General features: G+C 42.4%; 1 protein-coding gene across 1 annotated transcript in view; it reads left to right on the top strand.

Moving 5' to 3' along the window:
• The window catches only part of AASS (aminoadipate-semialdehyde synthase), a 417,355-nt gene that overhangs the window by 135,797 nt on the left and 257,131 nt on the right, over window positions 1-24,427 (top strand). The window contains exon 7 of the mRNA XM_085654183.1: window positions 18,038-18,116. Coding sequence (XP_085510309.1) covers window positions 18,038-18,116 — 79 coding nt within the window. The remainder of the gene's footprint in view (window positions 1-18,037; window positions 18,117-24,427) is intronic.

The raw sequence follows: 24,427 nt of genomic DNA, 5'->3' as shown, positions 1-24,427 counted from the left end.
TGTGAAACTTCAATTCCGCAATCCACTTGAACAAAACCCTTTCAAATCCACTGGTACTCCAGGCTAGGGATTCTTTGTGGGGATGTCCAGTTGAGCTCTGTTAACCTGTAGCTTGCAGGGAGTCTACTTCTTAGTCCTTTTGTAGCAAGGTAATCCACAGGGCTGCAGTTTTCAGATGGCGCAGTTTTCAGAGGTCAGGCCTTAGAAGTCTTTGCACAGCAGAACTTCGCAGCAGGGCACGTCTTGCTTCAAGTAAGTTTCAAGCAGCAGATCTGGCGGGCTCTGCCCCTCTCAGATACTTATTCACAATTCTCTGGGTCAAGCCACAGGTCACTTCTGACCAATGAAAGCAGGGTAACTCCTCATAGTTATGACCACATCCGGCAGAGTGTGGCATTATGTTGTCCCAGAGTGCATCTTTCTTCCAAATCCATAATGGCTGATTTTCCAGCAAGGAGGTAAGAGCTGGCTAAACACACCCCCTGGGATGGCTTATTTCCATGGACTCTCCCCCTACCATCTGCACATACCTTCCTTAAGCCTAGCCCTGACTCTGGGTCAAGAGTGTCAAAATGAAACTGAAAGCCAGGCCTCCCCTCTGCCTTTGAAGAGCATAGTTTACGACTCCACCCCTGGCCTGGCATACCTTATAAACTAGCACACTGCCCTCCCAGCAGAGTGGCCCTTTATCACCTCTTCAAAGCAGCCTGGCTAATCCACTTATCTCTGACCAATCAGGGCAGACCACTGTAAGGCTGAATTTGGACTTACAAACAAGAAAGTCTTATAACTTCTTGTATGTACACTTTAGGAGAAATTCAACAATATAATATTGTTGGATTTACTACTACCATTCTGGGAAGTCTTTGAATGGTCCGGCTAGTCCTCTCCTATCAATATTTATTCATCTTTAACTTCCTACCATGTTAACCTATGGGCCATGGGGTTTGCAATGGGGAAATGACTTGGGCCAGTCTTCTAGCACCAGGGCTTATAAAAACATATTTTATAAGTATTTCCCTAATTTCTACAGGACCCCCCACCCCCTGTGCAACTAGGGGAGACTTTAGGGGTTCTGAATCTGTAGAAATATTGGAGATTCTCCTTCTACTGTATTCCTAGCATCAAAGTCGAATTTGGCCAGCAATTTACTGTTTCAAAGCAGTCCTGGCACCCAGTGCTGCTTTTAAACTGACCTCAGGCTTCAGCACTGCACACATGCTAGTGCAGAAAAAGCTGCTGGCCTCTATACTACCATACCCCAGGGTACTGGGAACCTCTAGGTAGTTTCAATCCCCTGCCCTATTATATACATCTAATGTGTTCCTTTCAGCTTGGCACTGGCCCTGGGCCTGGTTAGGCAGAGCCCAGGGTCAGTCAGAGTCAGTTACCACCAGTTCCAGTCAGCAAAAAGTTGGGGGGTGCCCAGGGCACAGGGTGACTTTGCAACACCCCCCCCCCCCCCCCCTTTGGCATTGTCTCACTTTCAAACTCATCCAGAATCTTTTATTATTTTCCAACTAGCGCTTTGAAACCCGCCGGGTGGAATTCACGCTCATCCACAAGTCCTCTCCCCCTACCCAGTTTCCCTCATTCGTTCTCTGTGGTAAGCGTTCGGAAGAACCCGCAGAGCTACAAGGCGCTAAATAAATGCAATTAAGATCCAGTCAATGAAAGATGGTTCACTCTGGGTGAGCGTAACTCAGCAGCAAAGCAGGCTGTAGCTCTCTTTCTCTGGCTGTCTCTACAAATTCTCAGAGTCGCAGGAACTACAATCTCAGAAGTGCAGAGTAAGACCCCATAGACCGACAAGTTAGCACTGGAGAACGCGTCGTCGCCTTAAGGTGACGACAGCCTGACGGGAGCCGGACGCAAGGGTCGCTCCTTCTCAGCCACTTTGGGACTCTACTGATGCATAGGTACGTAGGTCTGCGCACCAGTAATGGAAGAAGCATCTGCAATGCAATAGGTCTAATACATTCCACATAATACCACACAGTACCACATAATTATATGCTACATAATTACACTTCACTCAATGCAACATACACTCCAAATAATACCACTCAGTGCCACATACTTACACGCCACATAATTACACTCTACTGAAATGCAACATACCCTCCCCATAATACCACTCAGTGCCACATAATTACACTCTACTCAATAAAACATAAATACACTCCACATAATACCACTCAGTGCCATATAATTACACTCCACATACTTACTCTACTCAATGCAACATAAATACACTCCACATAATACCACACAGTGCCACATAATTATATGCTACATAATTACATTGCACTCAATGCAACATACACTCCAAATACCACTCAGTGCCACATAATTACACACCACATAATTACACTCAACTGAATGCAACATACACTCCACACAATACCACTCAGTGCAGGAAAAAGTTGGCAGCAGTGCAAGTACCAAAAAAGTAGAAGACATTTTTTATGTTAAAATCTTTTTTTAATCAGTTTTTTCAGTTGTATATAATGTCGTCTTTGTTTGTATAAAGGTAACAAAAATGCTTCACACTTTTTAATATAACTTTTCAACATAATGCACAGCAGCCGCAATGCTCCACAACATAGCCAAAAGTTCTGGCTAAACACATAAGGTCCCAAATGCGAGACCTATTGGCTATGCCAATGCTTGTTATTACTTGCCCTGCTCCTAATGCCTGCCCAGCAAATGGGTGGATAGTGCAGGCTTAACTGTGAAAGAAGGAGTCAACCCTTTGATGTCATCAGTGCTGGAATGAGGCATATGCTATCACTTTCACTACTACTCCTAGTGTTGTCACCTTTGTCTGTATAAAATACAGGTGATTTTCGGGTATCTCCAAGGTAACACGTTAATGAAAGTATTTTATTCACAGTTGGACAGAATATCAATTTATGTTCTGAAGCGCAGTGACACCCACCTCATATATCAATGGACACATGGTCCCAGCACAGTCGAACACTTTGTGGCAGGATTGCAGAATTTTTAATTGCAGGAAATGTGTATGCACATGTGGTGAGCAAAGCTTGTGATGCTTCACATATCCGCCATCTGGCAGGTCTGCTGCTTGTATGTTACTAACATGTCTCTTGCCTGCAGTTTCTAAACTGCAATACAAAGGCTGGGGACTTCGAGCTGCAGTAACCTTAATACTCCCCCCCCCCCCCCCCAGTAGTTTCCCTAACCATAATCCCATACAATCTTCAATAAAAGAAAAGCTGAGTGCATGTATAGTGTCCTCTCAACATACACCTGTTGACAAATCCCTCTTTCCCCACTGGAAGGAATCACATACTCAATGGTATACTAATCAGGGCTGGCCGGCACTGGCGCTTTAAACAGTGCATTTGACTTGGCCCGCCCCAGCCAGACCTGCCTGTGAGAAATTTCTCTAGAACTGTAGCCAAGTATAAGGTATTCTTCCTACTAGAAATACAATCTGACCCGTGAAATGCTATGGGGCTGGAGAGACCGGGAGATGTATGTTCTTCTCGGCAAACTTTCTGCATCGTCCTCACCTGCTATCCCCTACAATCACCATCACTAGTCCAGGGATCAGCCTGTGAACTGGGCATAGCCATTTGCCTGGGGGCACAGCGCTGAATCAACAAAACAATCCAAACCTAGTCTGTAGCTGCCGGCATGCCTTGAACAACAGGTGACCAATCCCATGGGAGTCTGAGCCATTCTCTTGTGTTATTTGTTTTTCTTGTCCAAGAGCAGTGTCACTGAATGGCACCACCCGCCGCCACATTCACAAGTGTATCCCTAGCCAGATCCGAATTTTTTGTTAAAGCCAGCACCACAGCATGTAATTGCGTATCACCAAAGATACAGGGACATCACCCTAGCAACAGGTCGGCCTGCAGGGCCCGGCAACAGCTAAAGTAAATTGCCTGTGGCAGGGAGGGCAGTGCACAGCAAGCCGAGCATGCGTGCTTACATAAATGTGAGCATACCATATTGATCACAAAGGGGCCATCATGTTCTGGATGCCAGAGTAGCATCTTTCGTTGTGCTGGTGAGGACCTAGTGCCTCTTCGGTTAAAAACTTAGCGTACTGAGGAACTGGCCTGTCAAGGGATGGAAGTCCAATGCAGAGGAATAACAAATACGTCTCCTCTTTCACTGAGCATTCACTACTGGTGGGGCTTACGGGGAAATGGAAGGGTGGGGCGGCGGCTCAGAGGCTTTCAGGGTGAAAAAAAACAAGCACACTTGAAATGCGTGCAGCCAAGGGGAGATTAAGTAAACAAGACAAGCAAAATATAAATGAAAAGGAGTTCCATAAAAGCTGATTTAAAACGTACTTGGACCATGAGACACTGATAGAAGAAACTCAGGAGGAAGAAACCGGGAATTGTATGTTGCAGCCAATAGAAAAGGACAAAAAGTAAGTGGCAAACACAGCAACAAATAAAAAGTAAGTGGGTGGGATGTAAGCCCCTTTTAAGATATAGTAAATGCAATAGATTTTTCAAGCGTAGTGCAAATGTTATGTTTTACTGTTCAGCAGGCACATTCACTCTATGCTGCAGCTGTGACTAGAGAAAATATAAATATTCCATTCAAGTGCCTTATCCCCCAGGGTTATTTTACCAATTTTATCTCTTTAAAGCTGCTTGGAACACAAAGATCTCTGCAGCAATTGCCTTGATCCCATAACATTTTGTAAAATGCAGCCTGTTTGTGATTAATTAAGCAAGCCAGAATAGATTTTCTGACACATTTGTCCTTGTTGACATGATTGTTTCACTTGAAATCCAATCCCCTTTCTGCTGCCAAATGTTGATCCCTAACTTCTGAGATTACAGAGTACATTTTTCCATTTCCATCAGTATCTGGATGCAATAGTGGAGTGCACACCACTAAGCTGGATTTCACTACGATGTACAGTAATGATCTTACCCTGGCATTAATGTACCTCCATGGTCTTTGGACTTCTACTACTCCTGGATGCATTCTTCAAATAGATCTACTGCTGGTGCATAAAGGGTCTCCATAAAGTGATTTACTGGTTGTCTAACAGTGCCTTCAGGAGTTTGTCTAATTTTGTGGCATATCTGACCCCAACCATTTCCCGTTCAAGGGGTGTGCCTTCTCTTGTCCTGTCAGGTAAATCTTGCGTCTCGCCACCATAAAGAATAATGAATGTCAAAGCTAATGCAGGTCACGAGCAAAGACTTGGGCTCTGCTAAAAGTTACACTGTTGACAGTTAATGATACATTCACTTTTGTGCACCGCCTTATGTTTCATGTGTACATGCTGCTGTGACAAAATTGAAGCAAACTCTCAAGGCACTCGCACAAAACAATACATCTCTACACTTTAGATGACACCACAACAAACACCCATCAACATCCATGCTCTGTAAGATTGGGTCCTTCTAGTAGACTACTTGTAAAGTGCTTTGAAGCCTCAACAAGAGGTGCAGAAATCACAATGGAAATGCTAAAATACTAATTGATTAATAAGGGTAAGGAATTAGTGCAGGTCTCTAGAAAAATAGGGCTGGTCCAGAACCAATCACATGTCAGGGAATACTTCAATTATATTGTCATTTAGCATGTGGCTGGATCAGTCTGAGCATATCCTCACGTTTATTGATACCAACCCGTTATAAAATCACCATCTTCCTAATTGAATTTTCAAATCATTCTCATTTTTGTGTGTTTTCCTCATACTCTACTATACGACAGTCTTATATGACTGCTTAACATGCTTTAAATGCACCAAGCCTTTTCTTTAAATAATTATTAGAAACTACAAGTCCCATGTAAAATTCTGTTCATACCCTATTGTATTTTAATCAATGTGACTGACCCAGTGTGCATTGAAATGCAACTGTGGCCAGTTTTCTCAAATTCATGAGAACTGTTCTTACATGACTATAAAAGTATATATTATTTTGATAATTTCTACTTACACGGTTTTTAAAAAGCGTTCTCCATGCTTTTGAAACTACCCAAAGACAACTCCTAACCCCCTTTAAAGGTTTCTTAAAATACTCTAAACGTTTGAAGAGTAACACTACAAAATCTATTAAACTGAACCATGTGCTATGGATGCTCGAAAATATTTTGGGAGAGAACTAAGAATGGGATCCTGCAAGTATCACCAGTGTCCTGTAATATCCTTTTGCGTGGATAGATGAGTTCATTGAGGAGGACAGATGATGGTAACACATCATCCATCAATAATTTAACAGCCAGGTATGCCACAACACTCCACTACAACTAGTGACAGAGAATGCAAGCTCCTCTCAGAAGGTAGTTTAAAGGTAAAGACAGAAAAATGTGTGTTAGGCATAGCTATAGGTTGGATCCACTAGATCCAACATTACAAGAGAAGTTACTATCATTTCATAGACATGTCCATCTTCAACAGTTGTTGTCATAGTCTTGACAGATCTCCATAGTTTTGCCAGCGTCCTCCATGCTTCTACATGGCCCCACAGTGCTTCTTAATAGCCCTTCTAAATCCAGAATCCTGCAGTCAAGACTGGTAGGGGGTTAGAAGCTGTGGTTATTGAGCATGGCTGGTGACAATAAGTGTGCTTGGTTCACTAGGGCAGTTCCTGACAATGAGTTCCAAGTCCAGGAGCAGCATGAGCCAGCAAGCTCAGAATCCCGAGGTTCTTCTAGTGACATTGATACTGTGCCAGGTCATGGGTCACTCACACACCTGCAGCATGAACTCGATCAATCAAATCTTACATGAGAATCCCTTGGTATTCTGTGGCAAAGAGAGCAGAAGAGCGGCTGCAACCCAGGACACACGCTTCAGTGGAAGAAACAAACAAAGCTTGATGCTCTGTTACTGCGGACAACCACCAACATCTCCTCAGCCCAACTCATGCTGAGCTAGAGGGTGGCAACGGCTGCTAAATTTTACAATCTGAGTCTCTCATGCTGAGGAGATGGCGTGGGAAGGTTCTACCTTTAAATCTAGTGTACAGTCAGTTTTCAGGTGTCTTGGAAATTTCTGTCTTGTATTTGATATAAGTCACCTGTACATGAATGTACTGAAGACGCTGAACTACACTTAAGGTAGCCCAGCGGGCGCCACCGTGTGGTTGGTGGAGTCTCATTGTGAGTGATAATTTTATTTGAAGTGTATTGCAATTTAGTATTTTATCACGGTCCTATTTTAGAACCCTCTAATTCTATTAGTGGTACATGTCTGGCACCCCCATTGTCTTGAGGACATCCTTTGTAACGGGGTCTTTCATCTTCTGATTTTCAGTTCAGAGGAATAATCAAAAGGCATGGAAAGCCCATTTATCGATGGCGTCCTCACCCCAAATATTTTTTTTCCTGTGACCTGCATCGTTGGGAGTATTTGCAAGGCCAAACAGGAGTACTATAACAATGGTAAAAGAGAAACATATGTTGCACATCCCCGACAAATGCAGTGTGAATAAGTAATATGTAACCAGGAGAAACGATCTAGTAGGAATTTATCCAACAATTACTGGTGCTATTGCAATAAAACAATCTGCTACCAATGGGTGTTCTAGACCGATGTGGTGCATTCTGTTGCTCAATAACGGTACAAGGGAAATGTTGAAACACACAGACCAGTAAGCAGATACAATTGTAATGAGATAGATCTCAATGACTATTATGTGGTCCAATACTATTGTTTTATTGTTTTTCTTGGATTTCCAAACGTTCCATTGGCAACAAGTAATAAGGAGAAGCAACCTGGTATGGATGAACAGCTGACACATGTTTCGTCCAACAAGGACTTAGTCAAGGTTAATGACAATGAGTCAGGAGCTGCCAAATAAACATCATAGTTAGTGTACGAGTGCAATATGCATAATTCCTGCGAGGTAGTTTGTTGTCCAAAATGAAAGTTTCTGTGAAATGTCTGTCGGTAGTGAGCAATCTGAATATGAAAACATGTTGTTAGTCAACTCAAAGAGTATGAATCCTCATCTGCTTAAACTAAAGTTAAGCACCGGCTGTACACCGGAGATGATAAACCTTTGGAGGTTTCGACAATTGAAAAGTAGCAGAAAAGCTTAAGGCAATGTTGATCAATAAGGCCAAAGATGAGGCCTGGCACAGGTTTATCCCCAGATTACTCCTGAAAAGGGCTGTTGTTGGCAGTCCTTTTTTGATGATTTCGTGTCCAATTTCATGACTGGATTGTATTTGTTTTGAGTATTAGACACAAAGTGTATTTAGAAACACCTCTGTATATAGTGGAGAATGGGACACAGGTGCTGGGCTGGCATCCATTGAAGGCTGAGATGCAGAGCGTAGAACTTGTTTTGTTGAGCTCTGTACTTTCACAGATCCTTTGGTTCTCTTTCTTCAGTTTTATGTCTTATTTGAGTTACGTTTCCCAGCCACACCACCAGATGAACCCTCAAATTTGGGATGGAAAAGGCTAGAGTCTCTGAGGTGCACAGTTTCAAGCAGTGATCTGCTGCCGCTTTCAGGTCTGGGATCGTTTGAGCATGTGATTTTAAGAGACCAAATCCTACATGGGACAGCAATAAAAAGTGATCACACATTGTCCAATTTTTGCTGTCATTGCGGTAATTGGTCAACAGTTTAGATCTTGCTGTTGGTTATTTACACTCCCACTGCATGTCTGCAGTCAAACACTGACCCCAAGCACAGTTGCTGGGGTTCAAGTTTTGGAGCGCTGGAAGAGCCCTCTCTGTGTTCTAGTTCTTGTTAGGCTTGTCAGCGTTAGGGTGGTCTTTCTCCAAATGTTTTGCCTGCTTAACTTCTCTTTTTGCTGAATCTTTTTGTTTGCCTAAGGACTCTGAGCACTTAACTACTGCTGACCAGTAATAAAGTGCTCGTTCTTCTCCCCTAAACAAGGCTACATTTGGTATATCCTCAATTGAGATATTTAAATCATCTGTAAGTTCCTAGTAGAGTGTACACACTGTGCCCAGGGCCTACAAAGTAAATGCTGCTAGTGGGCCTGCAACACTGATTGTGCTAACCACACAGGTAGCCCTTGAAACATGTCTCAAGCCTGCCACTGTAGAGCCTGCGTGTGCAGTTTTACACCATTTTGACTTGCCATTTAAAACCCTTTGCGAAGCCTTAAACTCCTCTTTTATTACACACAAGTAACCCGTAAGGTAGGCCCTAGGTGCCCATAGGGCAGGGTGCTGTGTGAGTAAAAGCTAGTTTTGCATGTTCTGGTAGTGAAAAATACCCAAATTCGTTTTTCACTACTGTGAGGCCTACTCCTCTCATAGGTTAACACTGGGAATTTCTTATTACACTTGTAAGCTATAATTCCTGATTGGAAAGGAGTGGCTCTATCATGTTTTATATCTTTGGAATGGTAATGATAAATGCTCTTTACTGGTAAATTTGGATTTAACGTTACTGTTTTAGAAATGGCACTTAAACCTCAGCCTGTCTCCAATACACGTATGTGGTGGGTGACAGTTTGACTTTGTGCATTCCCTCTAGACCGCCGCACACAAAGGAAGGCTAGATGTGTATGATTGCCCATCTGTATCCTGATGGCTCATCCTGGGCAGGATGGGAGGGAGGAGCGCACACACCTGAATAGGCAGTGTCCTGTCCCCACACAAAGAGTTGAATTCCCCCAGTAGTGAGTCTGGAGCCAGGTCTGGAATGAAATGGGCATGTGTACACTTCAAAGACCCTTCTTTGAAGTCACCTCCACTTCAAAGGCACAACTTGATATAAGTAAATCAGACACTTCTGGACTTCTAAAGAACCTCAGTCTAAAGAACTGCTGCGCTGCTACAAGGACTGTTTTTTCTGCCGGACAGCTGCTCTGGAAGAACTGCTTCTCTACTGTTCTCCCCTGCTGCCCTCTGACTCTGCTGAGAAAGAGCTAGACTCTGCCTTGAACCCAAAGTGATCTTCTAGGGTTTGTTAGCTTGCCTCCTATTTTCTGAGACTCGGGGATATTAAAGTCCTACCACCGGCTTCTCTGCCTGGCCCATTGGAAAAGGAACCCACGTGCTTGCTCCACTCGAATAGACACATCTCTTGTCTGCGTGTAACAGAACCGACATCGATGCTGTTGCTGAAGCAGAATCCGCGCATTGCATAAGGAACTAGTGCATTGTGTTAAAGAACTGATGCATCAGAACCAACGCATCGTCCCCTCTGCAGTGTGGGAAGAGCAACATATCCCCTCGACTGCTTGGAGAAACACAGTGCATCCTCTACGGAACCAACACCTCTCGACTCGGCCCATTGGCTTTGGAACCGCCACAATCGCTGCCACTATGTGAAGGAAATAGACGCATCACTCGGCTGCACCCCGCATCGCGCTGTTGCAGCCAGGATTCAAGGTATTGTGTTCAGCAGCCTACATGGCTCCTGTACCTGGCCTGCGCGCCATCGCAGTCGGCCTGAACTCTTGTCTTTGCAACAGTCCAGTGCAACCAGATAACTCTCATAGGCTCTTATTGCTTCTAAGCGCTATTTTTACATTTCATCTTTAAAAATTCACATCTTTACAATCATTGAATTTTTGTCGTTCTGGTTTTGTTTGATTTATAAAAATCATATGTATTTTTCTATCCTGGTGTGTACTCTTTGTAATGTTTTCATTGTGTTACCGTGTGTTGTGTTGCACAAATACTTTAAACATTGCCTCCCAAGTTAGTCCTGCCTGTTCAGTGCCAAGCTACCAGAGGGTGAGCACAGGATAATTAATGGTGTGTATCTGACTTGCCCTGACTAGGATTGTGGTCTCTACTTGGACAGGGTGCATACCTCTTCCAACTAGAGCCCGATTTCTAACAGTCTTTTAAAAGCAGCTTGTGACATGGCATCAGAGTGACAGTCGTCTCACCGCAGACCCAAAAGCTTCCTTGTGATATCAGAGCAAAGTAGCCAGGGGCTGAGGAGGGAAGCCCCAGCTCCAGTGTCGACATTAGATGGCGGATGGGCAATTGCAAACCATTCACTCCTGTTGTGGCACTGTGCAAGTCTCTTTACGTGCGGCTCACGCTAGCCCCAAAAAACCATACCGTGATCAGCCTAAAGGAGACCAATGACTTCACCAAAGTATATTAATTTATTTCTTTTAGTCATCAGCCAATTTGAAAACATAATCTACATTTATTAAATATACATTTTAAGTTGATGTGCAGGAATGGGAACAGCGCGTTTACTAAAATTAGACTGCTCGAGGATAATGCGCAAATTTGTTATGCATTTTATGAAAAAGGGACAGAATAAAAGAAGCCATTTAGGGTGCATTTTATTTCCTAAGAAAGTGCACAGAAAGGAAAATACAAGAATGTTTAAAATCCAAAATGTTAATTCAATTTGCTTTTTGACGAAGACACTATAAAAAATGCACCTGTTAGAATTTACAGCAACTCTACAGAAAGAGAATATATCAGCGGCAAAATTATTATTATAAATGAGTTGTACTGAGGAAAACCGTGTTTGTGGCCACACTACTTCGTCAAAAAAACTCTATTGAAAAAATTCAAACAGGACGCTAGTCTGGGGGTCCAATAGTTACTGCTTTGCCTGACATGAAACCAGAGCTTGCTAATGAGCTGGTTCGTGGAGGTGGAACACAGAAACCATATGGTGAGAACACATGCTTGATTTCAAATGCACATATTAATGACGGGGTGAACGAGGGCACCTGAATTGAATATAAAAACTGATTTATTAATAATTAAGAAAAAAAAGTATGTTTACCTTAATAATTTCAAATAAATCGTTGTTTGACAACGTGACAGGCTCATTGAAGGTGGACAGGTGGGTGTAGCCAGATGGTCCAATAATGGGGCTTGAGGTCTCAACAGAGATAAGCTGGTCAAGATTTGCTGCTTTGACCTGCTGAACAGCACTGGGGCACAGTGCTTAATCTTAGTCGGTGGATGCCAGTGGGGGGCACCAGCACTTATTTGTGAGGATCAGCACTTATTTTTTTGCATCCTTTATTTCTGGAGCGCGAGGGAGCGAAATTACACAGATCAGACAGACGGCAAAACTGTCGCAAAAGGAGAAAGCAGTAACTTGCAGGAGTGAGATAAGGGGAGAGTGAGTGTCTGGTAGTAGATTAGAGGTATGAGGTGGTGTTAAAATGACAAGCCGCAATCAGCTCTGCCAGGACTGCTGGATTGCCTCATTCTACTGGGGGGAACGTGTCACACTTCTGGGCGCCCCTGTGGACTGCATATCCCATCTCCCCTTGTGCTATGAACGCAATGAAAAACTCGACGCCGACCCACGGCTTACGTTGCCACCATCAACTCTGCCAGGACTGCCGGATTGCCTCATTCTGCTGGGGGAATCCGGGCAACACTTCTGGGCACCGCTGGGAACTGCATATCCCATCTTTCCCTGCACCTTGAACACGCTGAAAAGCATGATGATGGCCCACGGTCCGCGACACACGCAGAGACGTACATGTGCGAAGCCCTGGCCAAGGGCGGGCCCGTCCAAGCCCGTCATCACCTGGAGGAGGCTAGGTTGGGCCACCCCCTAACATTTGAGGCTAAATTGCAGTGTGTACTCAACTAAATCATGGTCAAAATGAAATCAAGGGCGCCTGAATTAGGCGTAGAAATTATCAACATGCTGGACTCCTTCCTGACCAGGGCAGCAGACGTGATTTCCAAAGAAATTGAGATTATAGAGTGCCTCCTCTCCTTAGAGATGGTAAGATTTCCTATTTTAGCCCTCAAAGTTCCAGGACTAGTCCATAAAGGAAAAAGAGTCCGCAAATGTCTTATAATAAATCTCCATGCACGTCGGCTTCGACTACCTATTCCAAATCCCCTAGATCAGCTGGTAACCCTTTAGTGGAACCCCCGGGTAAAAGGAAAAGAGGGAGGTCTAAGATTGCACCTGAGACTAAGTACAGCAAAACGCCCAAAAACATGCCTAAGGACCTACCTCGGGCTTCAAAATTGAGGGTGCTCTACAATAACTGCTCCCTGATGATTTTTTGTACCAGAAGTTGGAACAATTATTTAACACCCTTTTGCAGCCTATCCTGACTAGACTATCTAAAATAGAGGAGAATATAAAACTCATCCTCGACATTGAATCGAGGAACGAGCGGCCTGGACACAGAAGTATCCAAGCGGATAATCCTAGCTACCCACAAACCCCAAGACATTTGCAAACACCGTGGGAGTGTCCAACCCATTATACAGCCGAAGCCTCAAGCACTTGTTCTTCTGTAACTCTATTAAACTTAATCCCAGGCACATCGGTGGAAGCTCTGGCTTAATTTGTAGTCAACCTGGGGCTCTGGATTCCAATAATCCCCCGTTAATTAATCACCTCATTCCAGGAGCGGCCTGCTATTTGAGGAAAGTGGAACTTGCTAGAATTAATACAGCTGATCACATCAAGGATTCGAGCGGAGCTGCAGGGGGCCTAGCTTATTCCTCTAAGAGCTCCCAGTGTAGCTCGAATTTTGTGCAAGATGGACGATTAGAACTCCCACCCAGATATTGCCCCCTTGTTATTGTCCTCACCAATATCCCTGAACTGAAAGTGACTCAGAAGGAAATCGTGGAGCAGCTGATGGACAAGGTCTTACATTGGCTTACAAAATTTTAAATGGGTCATCCTAACCTATATATCCATATCATCACGGCCAGATGATTGACTTGGGTGGGCTATAGACCAAAATCTATTAGAGGGTATTGTATAGTTGTCAACTTTAATAGCAAACGCTTGGTTGAGTTTCTATTTAATATCCTGCCCGATACCCCACGGTTTGAAACTCAGATTTTTACCTTTCCATTGGGCTTTTTCTACATACCACAAAGCCCATATCTAGCACTCTTGTGAGGCCCAGTTTGAGATGCAGTCCCAACTGACACAATCGTATGGCTAGTCCACCTACTTTCATCAGAAATAGATACGCTACATTGACTGACCTTGAAGCATGTGATTGACTCCTTGCTTCCCCTCATAAATCTCACCTATCTAATCTCAAGTGCACTACTACATCACTTATCAACCAGGAAGAATTAGTCAATGCTAGAGAAGACATGAGCGTTATTTCTTGGAATATAACTGGTTATAACTAGAAGAGGAGTAATCACGATTGGCTATCCCTTGTTCCAAATATGACATTCTTTGTTTCCAAAAAACATGAGAAATCGCAAAGATCCACATTTATGGGTATTGCACATTTCAAACCGATGCGGTACCATCCAGAGCAGGTCGCTCGAGTGTAAGCCTGGTCACTCTAGTAGCTTGTGCAGCTAGGATAAAGGTAATTTCCTTTCCCAATACTTCACCTTTCTATCACATTCTTTTAAATGAAGGACGCAAGGGGAGGGATTGGTTCCTAATTAACTTCGACTGCAGGAATTATGGCCTCCATTTTAGAATTGAGATGTACATCGATCAGCCAATGAATTACCACCATAAACTACTTGATATCATATGGTTGGGCGATTTTAACGGTCATAGCTGCAGCAGAGCAGATTCTGGGGTGTGTGGTCCGATTGACGTTTCGGGAGACCAACATATCATTTTTGTCGTAATGCCTTCGGCAAAACACTGAATAGACTATTAGTGATTAATAATCTTGTTATAATTAACTCAATCGACATCAACACAGGCCAATTAGGTCACACATTTTCCTCTTGATCTTACAACTCAACAATAGATTACATTTTGGTCTCAGAACCTACGAGAAATCATATATCACACACCAAGACAAAGTTTTATGCATTCAGTGATCATGCTCCAATGACTTGTCAAGTGCTTTGGGGCCCGATAACATCTCCCCCGGGAAAAAGAACCCCAAAGCCTGTGAATACCAGGAAAAAAACTAGGATAGTGCTTAAATGGGGAACCGTTGATGCGCCCAAATTCACATGTACCATTGTTGCAAAGATGTCCAAGGAAGTCTCTACTTGCTTCGAGCCCCTCCCATTGATTAATGGTGTTCCCCAAGCTTTCAAACGAATCTTAGCTGAAATTTGTAATGATCTACAACGCATGTGCATCCCTAAGGCGCCAGGAGTAGCACGCTGGTTCGATGATGCCTGTTCGAAGGCACTTAAAAATCTTCAATCTGCTTTACAAGAAAAAACAAGAGATGTAGCTATGGTCAAATTGCTAAGTTTCTCGTATAAAACAGCGAGAGCCAATAGACTAAGGGTTCTGAAAGAGGAGACCTCGGACAAGCTTACCCAGGCGGTAAAGAACAGAATTAATTAATTCCTCAAAGACTACTAGTAAGCTACTACCCACTCACATGTCAGTGAGGAGGCCTGGACAACTTACTTTGGAGAGGTCTTTGGGCATCTAGACGCGGCCGCATTATTGCAACTGAGTCCCCTTGCGACTGAATCGGAAGAATATCTATTCTTTAACTTGGACAAAAAGAAAACTGCTCTGAATCAATGCAGTTCAGGAAGAGCACCTGGCCCTGATGGGGTACCTATAGACTTCTTTTTAATCAATCAAGAATTATGGGCTCCACTTCTTATTAACGTTTTTAATGTCATTACTCGAGTTGGCGTTCCACCATGGTGGAAAAAGACCGTCAATATTCCAATTTATAAAAGGGGATAAGGCCATGACAAAAAATTACCGGCCCATATCAATACTCGACAGCATTGCAAAATTAATGGGGCGTCTGCTCCTGAACAGATTAGAGGTTTGGGTACAAGAAAGAAACATTGTTTCACCCACTCAGTATGGCTACAGAAAGAGAAAAGGGACGATAGACCAGTGCTTTAACCTTCGGCCTGTTAATTTCCAAATACACTGTGGTCAAGGGAGGCTGTCTTTATATGGCCATTATAGACCTGTCAGCTGCCTTCGATTGTGTGGTCCATGCAAAATTATGGTCCATAAAGGAAGGTATTCACCTAGAGAAACCTATAATCAACTTTATTCGTGAGATGTATTCTGGTGCCATGGCGTGTGCCTGTTATGGGAGAGAGGGCGAAAGTACAAGAAGATCCTTTGGTATCTCCCGTGGCATAAGGCGAGGGTGTGTACTCACCCCCTTCCTGTTCTCACTTTACACCAACGGTGTGGAAGCTGTTTTGACGAGTCCACTACTAACGTACCTATCATTAATTCCACTCTAGTACCCTTACTTCTCTAGTAAGATGATACGGTGCTGCTGGCCCGGACTTGCAATGCACTTCAGATCCTGATTAAAACGTATACCACATTTACGGAAAATCTTGAACTCCAAGTAAATGAAGCCGTCTTTCATACATGTGGCAAGACCAAGGCCAAAAATAACACCCAATCGGAATATAGGAGGGAGAAAGTTGGAGACGGTGGATTCCTTCTGTTATCTAGGGGGTACTATTTGACTCCAAAAATACATGGTCGAATATGGTGGCTGACAAAGAGACATTCATGGAAAAAATATAGGGGCCCAATTTAAAGTTATAAAAGAAGCTTGGTTCCAAACCAATTGATGTAATTATAAAGATCTATGAAGAAAAGAAAATATCTGTTGCCTCTTATGGAGCTGCCGTGTGGGGTACCGCTAGTATAACCTCTTTACAACAAGTAGAGGATCACTTCTGGAAGCACCTTTTAGGCTCTTCCAGAACCTGTTCCTCCTATAATTGCCATCTTGAACTAGATGTTCCCTTAATATCGGACCAGATTCCTTCTGCCCCGTCCCTTTTGTGGCACTCAGTGTGGAGAAAGGACCAGCTGAAGCGTAAGATATCCTGAGAGACTATTTAAAGCTTAATGGCTCATCTATAGCAAAGTGTCTTCAGTTGGTTAAGAACAGCCTTTATAGTATTGGCCAGGCCAAATTCTTTGATGATATGACCACATGTAAATCCATTTCGAGGTCGGAACTGAAAGACCTACTGTTACAAAAGCAGAGGAGAGAGTGACAGGAGTCCAGTTAGACTAAGCCTAGCCTTAAAATATACCTGTTAACACCAAGAATAGATTTCACAGCTCTCTCGTATCAAACATTTGTAACGCATCCTAAGCATAGATTTTTATTAACTAGGTTCAGGTTGAATTATATACCCCTTATGCTGGGCTACCCATCTAATACACATTCCCTGTATGCCCTTATGCCAGGCCCATGTGACTCCCACTCTCCTCAATGATTTCTTGGCCTCCTATTTGTCTGTAGTTTGTACAATGCGGAAAGGAGGTCTTACATTGCTCCGCTAATGTGCCAACTTAAATTTAGGCAGTGTCGCCCAGCCCTATATTTCTTAAAGTCAGTAGCTGAACCCTTTATCTGCTGTTGTTTAGCCTCTTTTTTACAGCACGCTTTAATAAAGAGGAAACAGAATACGCGTTGTGTGTCAACGTGAGCAAGTTTATAACCCCCCTTATATGTCATATTGCCAAATTTTTAAATGTATATGCTTTAATATGCAATTGTAAATACATCTATTTTTTATCTCCGCATACTTTTATGTAATTTTATGTTTGAAGCTTTTCAACTTTTCTGTACATAGCATAGTGAGTTTAATGTCATTTATCGTATTGGCGAAATAAAGTGATTATGACGGACGGACTGACTGACTGCTGGAGACTGTGGTAACGCTCTGTACGTCAAGCAGCCAGTCTACCAAAATGAAAAACAATTAAAGGTGCAGAACACAGCAGAGAGATTGTTCTTTAGCCTACAGTGCAGCGAATAAGTAACAGCCCAGCTCCAAAGCCTGCGGTAGCTCCTGGAACAGACACATGGTCACTTTCAAGATTCAGTGCCTCACTGACCGATGTGCTGAAGGCATGACACACAAGTACATGCAAAGGTTGTATAATATACCCCAACCCGCAGGATACTCTGTGCAGACGGGCGGCCCTAGTGTCAACCTGTGCATAATCAACAAAGTCACCCTAATTAATGCGAGTTTTGGAAGTGCGTGATGGGAGGCATTTTGGAAAAGACTTACTTTAAATCCAGAAACACATCAGAAGAACCATGTCTACACTGTAAAATCCTAATGGATTTGCCCAAATGTATTGTTGCACAAATAAAAGAAATAAAGATTGCTTACATTACGTTTGTCACTAACTGTAACACCTTATTTATTTGTAGGGTGCCCAGGAAATGTTTACAGAGCTGCCTTATGAGTTGGTGGAGCCCCATGAACTGAAAGAAGTTTCCAAAACTGGAGGTAATTCCATGATTCAAATAGATTTGGTTCTGTGTTTTATTTTGTTGTGTTCTGAAGATATTTATCGTGCACACAAGGCAAGTGCAGGCTTTGGATGAAAGTCTTAGCACAGTGCAGAGTTGACTCATCATGTCTTTAATTAGACTTTCCAACTAGCGTGTATTTGTTCCCTTATTGGACCCCACCATCTGCCAACGTAGTGGAGCTGCTCCATTTAAGTTGTTTACCAAGAGAACCCATGCCTTAGCTGGACTGAGAGTGCACCAAGTGCATCTGGGTGCACAGTGAATGGTGCCTACTGCTTCCTCTCCAGGATGCAAGGACACTGAGGGCACAGGCCTTTTTACCTGTACCCTAGGGAGAGGGATCAACTGAACTTCTATATGTAACATCAGTTCAGTCCCACCAAAATGGGATTCTCCTGTTCCACTGGGACATGTCTGTGCCCAGCCACTTAAATATTCCTTCCCTGTCTAGATAGATAGTGTCTGATGTACACTCTGTCTAAACAAGTGTTCTGAAACCTCCACCAGGCCATACTTGTTGCTACACATTTAATGTTCACACTGGCAATTTTAGAACCTGCTTCTATTTATCCTGTGCAGTCATTATTCATAAGAGGCCAACCCAATCTTCTTATTAGCACACATCCTGATGAGTTCACTCATTATTATAGAAGCCAGGTCATTCTTTACTTGCATCATTGGCCATTTAAAGGTCCAACTGGACTTTCCACTTGAACCCCATTTGTAAACTTAATAAAGTTTTTATTAAATCTATTGGTTTCATCAGTGGAAACTTTGCACTGATTCGATATTAAATGCCCTCCATTGAAAGATGGTTGAACTTCAGCTTTTGTTTGAGCTTTTCAATTTGTGAAATGATGTATTTCACCAGTTAAAATGCCTGACAACTGTGATGCTTCTCTCACTTAAGATATCTGGCAAAAGTGAGTTTGACATTAATCAGTCAGTTTATTTGTTTACTTTTTTTGTCCAGAATAACAAAAATATTACATGCTCGATATGCTGGTCACTGGTTTTACATGTAGTCTGTACAACCTGATGCCTCTGTGTTGATCAGATTCCCCCCCCCGCATCAATTTCATCTGTAAAGGAGAGGGCTGAGAAGATGGTGAGATCTTAGTGAGGATGCAGGGATTTAGTTCCTTCACCATTTGAAAGGGGACATAAACCCTAATAATGTTTAACAACTGGACAAGTTATCGTTGGCTTTGGCGCAGAATTCCAATAACAAATGAACCCAAGTTAAGCTAGTTATTCACGAAATGTAATTATTTTGTGTACGGGCCCATTTTATTTGAAAAGTTCATGATGATTACTTATGGGGAGATTGCTTGCTTTAGCAATACATTGGCTCAATATACGACTGCTTTTCCCAGACCTGATTGCCCTGTGCTCCCACAAAGGAAGTCCACTGAGCCCACTTGGAATGAACATTTGTCTGCATAAAAGAGCAGCACTCTAGCAGTTCCCCTAAAAGAGACTGTATAGGGTCTACATGAGATTGTCTTGGAGAGAGTTTTAGTTTGTTTGCAGGCCACTCACATAATGTGTGTAACCTAATCATCCAAACTGCCTGCCTTCCACTGCATACTTAACTGCTGTCTTGAGCCTTTACTCTTCATTCTGGGCTGACAATTTGCTATTCTGCCAATTCTGCATAGCAGTAGTTACAATAGCATTATCAATTTTATTTTAGTGTTTTATGGAGCCTGTTGCCGTCTGGTTACTGCACATAATTTTTAGTTTCTGGCTAGACATGTCTCGAGGAGACGTGTTGTGTTTCATCTGTGGGCCTCAGCTTCTCATTTGCTCACTCCACCATCGGTCTCATATCCTTTGTCCCCACTTGTCCATGGAATGCATGTGTCATGCCTCTTCTTGTGTTTAACCCTCCCCCAAAGCATGGACGAAGTACTTGTGTCCATCCACTGTTACAGTTTTAGGATTCGTTTTTGTTCTTTGCATGTCAGCAATCCACACAAGTGCTTGTGTTTTCACTCGCTCCGTACTCCTCTCCACCTGCCACATCCTAACCCCAGCCACATCCTCTCGCATCCAAACGATGTACAGTGAACGGCAAGTGCAAGCCTTATTAGAAGGATTGTGGTATCACAAGCACACGTTAATTACATTTGTTTTCTTTTTAACTTTTTTATAGTGCGGACAGTGCATACTCGACCGAAGGTATTGGATTGCTTTATATGAGCACAAGTTACTTTACAGAATGACACATTCATTTATTTTATTGTAGGCACAGGGAGAATATGTGATTTGCGTAGAATCACAGAATGTTGAGTTGAAGCCGAGACTCGAACCCGGTTCCTCAGTTCCAAAGTCGGCAGCTCTGGTCTTTAAGCCACATCCTCTCCCATCGCATTGGTAGCAATCTGCATGTTTCTTCAGGCCCCACTTGCTATATTTACACAGAGCTTTTGACAAACCAAGGAAGCGATTGAATTATTTTATCTTCTGGATTGTTTAATGAGTAATTCTTACAGTAATTGCAGCACTTCAGGAATCAGCCCCACATACGCTTTCTCTGGATTTACATGTATGAAAGGCACCATAAAAGGGAAACCACCTGAAGATCCAGCCTCGTATAGACCAATTTCTTTGATAAATACGGACGAGAAACTATATTCTAAAATTATAGCCAATAGACTATCAAAAATAATAGCTTCCCTGGTTAGCCCATGGCAGCATGGTTTTATTCCTGCTCGTGGAACAACTGATCATGTGCGTCGGGTGATCTCTCTATTCGATATCACCGAACAGACGGGGGGTCAAATGTCTTTGATCTTATTAGATGCTCAGAAAGCCTTTGATCAGGTTGAGTGGGCCTTCCTATGGCAGATCTTAAGCACCAATGGCTTTGGCCCCCGTATTCAGACAGCTATAAAGGCCATGTATATACAACCTTACGCAAAAATACAAATGATGGGGATGGAATCCGGGAGAATTAAGATCTCACGTGGCACCAGACAGGGATGTCCATGCTCCCCGATTCTTTTTGCTTTGTACATAGATCCTTTAATTAGAGCTATGCTCAATGATCAGGCTATCAAACCTATAGTGGTTAGGGGATTTAGCACTAAAGTTTTAGCCTATGCGGATGATATTCCCATAGTCACCCCTGACCCCCAGGCTGCATTGGTCCGTATTGAGGCTCTCGCATTAGAATTCGGTAGTCAATCTGGCTACAGGCTGAATACAGCTAAAACCAAGATTGTGTGTTCTGGTAATACCCTGTTTAACGATGCTCGGAGGTCCCCGGAGGCTATTTACTTAGGGATAAATATAAATGCGGTGGTTGCAACTATCTGGGATATTAATTTGGCACAGCTGCTAATCAAGATTAGCACTGATTTAAAGCGTATCGATAAATTATACATTTCTATTATAGGACGTACTAATACCATTAAAATGACTATGTTCCCTAAAATTTTTTACCTTTTCAGATGTATCCCAATTGAACCCCCTAAAGAGTTTTTTATAAAAATTGACGGGATATTTTCTCAGTTTATATGGGGGTATAAAAAGATCAGAAGATCTATAAAGTGGTTGACTCTGCCACAAAATCGTGGCGGATTGGCTATCCCCCATATGCAATATTATTTTTGGGCTGTAACGTTGCAGCAAATGATTAGTTTGTTTCGGCCTAAAACCGGAGTAGGAATTACTTCGGCGATTTATAGCAGGGATTCTCCTCCCTCTATCTATGAGTTGGCCCTAGGGGATCATGCACCAGGTGTTTTATTAAGGCAATTAGATGGGAGTTACTACAAAAGAACGCGGTTCAAAATTGTTAGAACCGCCTGGAATGTCTGGAATAAAATAGGTAAACTTATGAGGATCCCCAAGCTGCACAGATATCATGCTATTTGGCGCTCGTCTATGTTCCCACCCTTATTTTACGATAATCTAGGGAAAACTTGGGAACAGGCTGGCATAAATGTAATCGGAGATCTATTTGAGCAATCCGAGTTAAAATCTTTTGAAGTGCTTCAAATTCAATTCGGGGTGGAAACTAATCCCTTCTTCAAATATTTACAATTCAGGGAGATTATTAAAACAGTAATGGTCCAAATAATTGGACTGGATAATATCCCGATACTTGATTGGCTTGGGTATAGGCCGCCACGAGTAAAGGATTTATACTTAATTTTGTTGAATGCCAACCAGGACGATATTGCCAGTTCAGAAAGTGTTTGGGCAGATTCACTCGGGGATCCTGACGTGGATATCTGTAGGTCCCTTTATCTGTCAAAAAAAATATTTCTCGCAGCTAACCTTAAAGCTCAACACTTTAAAACTCTGTTTAGGCTTTACTATACCCCTGCTAAACTCTTTAGCTGGGGGAAAAGGGAAACTGATCGGTGCCCTAGATGCAACTACGGCCCGGCAGATATGATTCACATGTTCAGTGGGTGTAATCAGCTTGATAATTTGAAAGGAAAGATAGAGAATTTTCTTAATCAAGTCACTGGTGGCTTAGCACGACTAACTCCTACTCTGATTTTAATAGGGATTGATGACAGTTTATGTTTGGATCCTTCCCAAGCTTATTTTTGTTTCATGGTTTCTGCCATTTTTCGTTTAATTATTGCGACTCATTGGAAGGATCCTGAATCACCCTCCTTTCAGGAATGGTATGCAAGACTTCATCATGTTTTTAATTTAGAGAAGGCACTCTATAAATGTAAAGGGAAAAGAGCCAAAAGAAGAGGTCTCCGGGTATGGAGCCCGATTTGGGAAACTGATGAGAATTAATGAAGAAGCTGTAATCCTCTGTGTTTTCTACCCTGTACTTTGGGATGTATAGTTGTTTTTTAGTAATGTGGAATTTGCAGTGATTATTCGGTCCTTTTCTTTTGCTTGTATGACTATTTTTTTCTCTCTGTGTAATAATGTTTCTCTTGATTTCCCTGAGCAAAACAATAAAAAAAAAAAAAAATAAAAAAAAAAGAGGGCTGCATCTCTGTGGGACGGAGGTAGAATAGGAATTGTCCACAGTGTGCATACTGTTGATATCCTAATAATACAAGAGGGCCTAGTACGGCTAGTAATATTTCCAAATGTGTTTTATTCCCAAAAGTACCTGATGTTTGTTATAATGATTTATGTATGTTGAATACAAATGTTATATATTTATTTTTATTTATTTATTTATTTTTGATATTTATAAAGCGCAGCATATACCCTAGGGCGTCTTGGCGCTAGGAAAAAAAAAAAAAAAAAGAAAGGCACCATCTACTGCTGATCTAAGGTAAAGTTTCTGGAGCAGGCTGCAGATCTCCAAAGGCTGGAGTGAAGGGATTTGAGGATGATTATTTTTTTTCCATTATGGTTTGACTCTCTATAGCAGAGATACTCAAATTACAGCCTGGGGGCTGCATGCAGCCCTCCTAACATTTAATTGCAGCCCCCTGTGAACAGCAGCAACTTGGCTATTAAATCTGACGACTATACAATACCCTCTAATAAATTTTGGCCCATAGCCCACCCAAGTCAGGAATATTCAAAAGCTGTGAAACAAACGGGCGTACTTTATTTACACTTTAACTAAAGTAATGGTAAATAAGAAAAGAAGGTGTCCTAGACAACGTATCTTTAAGAACTCCTTTAGTTTTAAAGGCATCTTGCACTAAACATGTAAAAATTTACAAACATGATATAAACACTGCAAACTTAAAAAATGTGTATTTTGATAACATGCATGAGCGTTTTACCTTAATTGATCGGATTATATCGCTGCATTGGGAGGCATTTATTAGCAATGATAGTTTTCAAACATGATCGTGGAAATATTCATGCCGCCCCCATTCTGAAAACAATGCCATTTGTAAACCAAGAGGCAAGTCATTTGTACCTTGTGTTTAGCCTTGGTTGTTATATAAAATGGAATAACATTATTGTTTATTAAATAAAACACAAGAGAAGGTTTTTTACAGCACATATCCTGAACTTCTATATTTTATGTGCTCTGATACGTGGTAATGAAGAAATAGGAGGCAAAATGAAATTAACCAATTGCCTGGGATCACACAATTTCGTCAAGTGGGGAAGTCAGGACTCATGCCAGGTTTTCTGCTTTAACATTTTGCAATTCAGCAACCAGATGAGTATCTCTTTCCCTCTCATGTTTTACATTAGAAGTTAATGTTTTGACTTTAATTCTTGGTGCACGAGAATTGAGCGCTGGTGGCAGACTAGTTACATGAAGGCTCGGTTTGTTGTTCACACCATGCATCTGCTTCACATCCCCCTACGCCCAACTTTCATGAC

This window comes from Triturus cristatus, chromosome 4_1, assembly GCF_964204655.1.
Source record: "Triturus cristatus chromosome 4_1, aTriCri1.1, whole genome shotgun sequence".
Classification (NCBI taxonomy): Eukaryota; Metazoa; Chordata; class Amphibia; order Caudata; family Salamandridae; genus Triturus; species Triturus cristatus.
Note: the sequence above shows the minus strand (reverse complement) of the source record. Positions and strands in the feature narration are given on the sequence as shown.